The sequence below is a fragment of the Taudactylus pleione genome, unplaced genomic scaffold (assembly GCF_031769625.1).
Source record: "Taudactylus pleione unplaced genomic scaffold, aTauple2 ptg002264l, whole genome shotgun sequence".
NCBI lineage: Eukaryota > Metazoa > Chordata > Amphibia > Anura > Myobatrachidae > Taudactylus > Taudactylus pleione.
In genome coordinates, this window is record NW_028286655.1 from 62,501 (window position 1) to 66,859 (window position 4,359).

The window sequence follows — 4,359 nt, forward strand, 5'->3', positions numbered from 1 at the left end:
CGTACATATGTAGGGCACGAACCACATCCAGGGAAGCCTCACCCTTAGAAAAGGTCTGAAGACTGAAAGGCCGGGACTACAGTTTCTTCATTAATATGAAAACGAGATACCACCTTTGGAAGATTGCCCGCTCTAGTGCGAAGAACTGCTCTATTTTGATGAAAAATAAAATATGGGGAGCGACAAGATAGTGCTGCCAAATCAGAAGCTCTGCAAGCTGAGGACATAGCGAGGAAAAAAAAAAAAGTTTCTTCGTGGTCAACCATCAAAGGTCCACCTTATCGAAAGGCTCAAAAGGAGGAGCTTGCAGTGTCCTGAGAACCAAAGATAAATCCCACGGTGCCACCGGAAGAATAAATGGATTTTGCAGATGGAGAACACCCTGCAAAAATGTTCTAACATCCGGCAGGGGAGCAATTCTGGGCTGTAACCATACTGACAAAACAGAAACCTGAACTCTCAGGGTAGCCAGGCCAAGACCTAAGTCTAATCCCATCTGTAGAAAAGAAAGTACTCACGAGACCCTGAAAACTTTAGGGTCATACTTTCTGTGGGAACACCAACGAAAATATGAATGTCAAATCCTGTGGTAGATGTGGGCTGAATCAGGCTTCCTTGCCCTCAGCATCGTCTGGATCACAGAAGCAGAGAAACCTTTGGCCTTTAAGACGGCAGACTCAAGAGCCACGCCGTCAAAGCCAGCCAAGGTAAATCTGGATATAGGCAGGGACCCTGCACTAGTATAACCGGTCGTAGAGGCAGCAGAAGTGGCCTGTCTATTGATAGACATGTCAGATCGGTGAACCAATGTCTCCGGGGCCAGGCAGGAGCTATTAGTATTATCCTGCCGCCCTCTTACTTGAACTTTCTGATGACCCTTGGGAGGAGGGAGAATGGAAGAAACAGGTATGCCAATCTGAAGTCCCATCTCACCACCAGAGCGCCCACGAAGGCGGCTGAGGAGTATGTACCTGCGGACCTTGTGGTTGTGGAATGACGCCATGAGGTCTACGTCTGGTAGCCAACATTTGTCTACCAGGAGTTGAAAGACGTCCGGATGAAGAGCCCATTCTCCGGCGTGTATGTCCTGACGACTTAACAAGTCCGGTTCCCAGTTGAGGACTTCTGGGATGAATATTGCAGAGATTGCTGGAAGATGGCATTCTGCCCACAGCAGAATGTTCGTCACTTCCCTCATGGCTGCCGGACTTCCTATCCTTGATGGTCGCGTTGTCGGACTGAATGTGGACAGGCCTGCCCGAAGTAGGTCCTGCGCCAGAATGAGCGCTCTGTGCACTGCACGTAGCTCCAAAACATTTATCTGTAGGTAAACATACAACACCAGGCGCTATTTAAAATATGAAATTAAAGTTGTTTGTAAATGTATAAAGAGTCGCTACCCAATAAATAGCTCTGATATTACTACGTAGCAATAAGCAGGTCATAAGAGGTGGTCTCTGGAATTATTCACCTCAGGGTGCGCTCACATAGACAGAAGGATACAGATGATACAATAAAATATTTTATTAAAATAACACAGTATTACCATAAAAAACATTTATAACTCAGCATCTAAAAGGCCATTCTCACATATCCTTCATAAATAAATCAATAATAACGTGTGTGAACAATCTAAAGGTCCACTTGTATAGAGAAGTATATTTATCTCATTGTAATTATGTCCAAATAGAGCAATATTGCGCTCCAGTCCCGTCAGTAATTAAGCTCCTTATAAGGGTGGCAATGAGATTTATAAAGCAAGTTTCAGCTGTTATATGTCCACTCCAGTAATACCTGAAGTTTGCCAATCAACAATCTCCGCAGCCAACCAAAAGGTGGTTCCAGGTACTGCAGCTATTTCAAACAGGGTGAAGATTTAGTGGTACAGTCTCTGTATAATTACCCAGCTCTCCTCTCCCTGGCACCTGTAGGGGCATCGCTGGTCTGAAATGCTGCTGTTATCATGCAGAGGTGTAAGATCCCTTTCTCGGTGTAGTTACAGGGGGATAGATGTTATCGGTGTGCTCTCACCTCACACAGCAGGGTCCCGTTCTCACACAGAGCCACGGCTTGGGACAGGAGACAATGTTGCAATCCGGATATGAAAGGAGATAAAATATACCTAACGCGTTTCCCCGTCACGTGACGGCTTCTTCAAGAGGGTGGAATAATACGATCTCTGTTGGGGCATCTTATATACCCCGTCTAGTTAGTCTTAAACCAATAAGATCGCTGATTAGTTCATTAGAACAGGTGTATCCTGGAGTCATTCTTCCATTGGTGTTTTAACACTTCATTTGCACTATAATAAATGTAAAATTAAAACAAACAACTTAATATTCAGTGTTTACAATACATAATATACACCGCTTATACAAGGTTAATTAAAATAGCATTACATTCACTATATTCCTAAAGACAGAGTAACTATGGTATAGCATAGCCCAATAGTACAATAGGCGAATGCTCCATAGCACAGCGTGGGCGTCCTGGGTTCAAATTTGTTCAATGCCTTTTTTAGACAAACGTTAATATTACCTCCATGTTCTTGCATAATAACATGGCGAGACACACTATGAAGTGTACTCTTCTAAAGAACATTTCTTCTATGTTCCAAAAAACGTATGTTCAGTGTTCTAATAGTACGTCTGTAGGTGACTTTCCTGATCCGTCCACCTTCTCTGAAAGGTGTGAAGACCTGGCATCACCCCCCATCCTTGCAGACTTGCATCCGTGGTAAGGAGTACCCATTCTGGGACGAATAATGGGTGACCCTTGTCTAGATGAGTCGTCTGTAGCCACCAGGTGAGGGAGAGCCGAACCTCTGCATCGGGTCATCTGAGACTTTATCCGATGATACCGACCATCCCAACGAGACAGAATCCATTGCTGCAGGGACCTGGAGTGGAACTGGGCATAAGCCACCACGTCAAATGTGGACACCATGGAGGCCAGCACCTGCATTGCCAAGTGAACCGATACTTCCTGCTTGCAAAGTAGACTGTGCACACGAGATTGTAGTGCTGCAATTTTGTCCTCTGGTAGAAGAATCCTCTGTCCTAGAGAGTCCAGCAGCGCCCCCAAGTGCACCATCTGCTGAGTTGGAGAAAGTGAACTTTTTCCAATTGATTATCCAGCCATGCTCTTGTAGACAGACAATGGTCATCCGCAGAGGGGACATTGTAATATCTCCTGAGATTGTACCAATATCAGGAGGTCCTCCAAATATGGCAGTATCATGACCCCTTGTCATCTGAGATGAGCCATCATCACCCGAGGTGCTGCAGCCAGCACGAAGGGTAGAGCCTAAAATTGGTAATGTTGCTGATCTACCACCATTCTCAGAAATCCTTGGTCAGATCGAGCAATAGGAACATGCAGATAAGCATCCTGTATGTCCAGGGAGACCATGAAATCTCCAGGCTCCATTGCCAGCATAATTGACAGTAGGGTTTCCATACGGAATTTGGGCACATGGATGTTGAGAGACTTCAGATTCAGGATGGGTGATGTGACCCATTTGGTTTCTGAATCAAAAACAAATTTGAATAGTAACCCCTTCCCTGTTGCATCACAGGAATGGTGATTTTGACTCCCGACCTCAGGAGAGCCCCAAAAGCCTCCCGGAAAACCAAAGATCTGACCGGATCTACCAAAAGGGTTGTACCAATAAACTTCTAAGGAGAATGCCTCAGGAACGTGATGGCATAACCATGAGAGACCACCTCTCGAACCCAGGCATCCGTAGTCGTCTGATGCCAGGAATGAGAAAACTGTAGAAGTCGGCCTGAGACCCGCCCCATCAGGCAGTGGGCTTATTATTCGGCTTGGAAGCAGGAAGTCTGGTTGACCAGGATTTCCTGGTCTGCGGTTTCTTGTGGGAATTATCCCGTCTAGAGGAAGACTTTCCCTTTGCCCTACTCTGTGAGCGAAAGGACCGAGGTGACGACTGCCTATACTTAGGGGTAGTCGTAAATGACAACCCTGCAGATTTAGATGTTGCCAACTAAGACAATAAGTAATCCAGCTCTGGTCCAAACAGACCTTCCCAACAAAAGACAAAGCCTCCAGGACCTTCTTGGCACTGTATCCGCCTTTCAGGTTTTTAGCCAAAGGGTTCTTAGAGCTGCAACCGAAGAGGTCGATACCCTAGAAGCCAAGATACCAGCATCAATGGCCGCTTCCCCCATATACATAGCTGCTCCTTGCATCTGCCTGAGATGGGACAGCTGCTCTCTGGTAGCATTAGGCATGCTATCCTCCAGAGCCTTTGTCCATAGCTTTGGCTACCCAGGCTACAGCCATGGCTGGTCTGGTAATAGCTCCAGATAATGAAAACACTGATTTTAAATAGAAAAC

General features: G+C 45.9%; 1 protein-coding gene across 1 annotated transcript in view; it reads right to left on the reverse strand.

The window, feature by feature from the left end:
• LOC148431436 (cyclic AMP-responsive element-binding protein 3-like) overlaps positions 1 to 4,149 on the reverse strand; it is a gene marked incomplete at its 5' end in the record, with an annotated part of 42,828 nt that extends 38,679 nt beyond the window's left edge. Inside the window, one exon of the mRNA XM_088466010.1 lies at positions 4,045 to 4,149. Coding sequence (XP_088322136.1) covers positions 4,045 to 4,149 — 105 coding nt within the window. The remainder of the gene's footprint in view (positions 1 to 4,044) is intronic.
• Between the last annotated feature and the right edge of the window lie 210 nt (positions 4,150 to 4,359).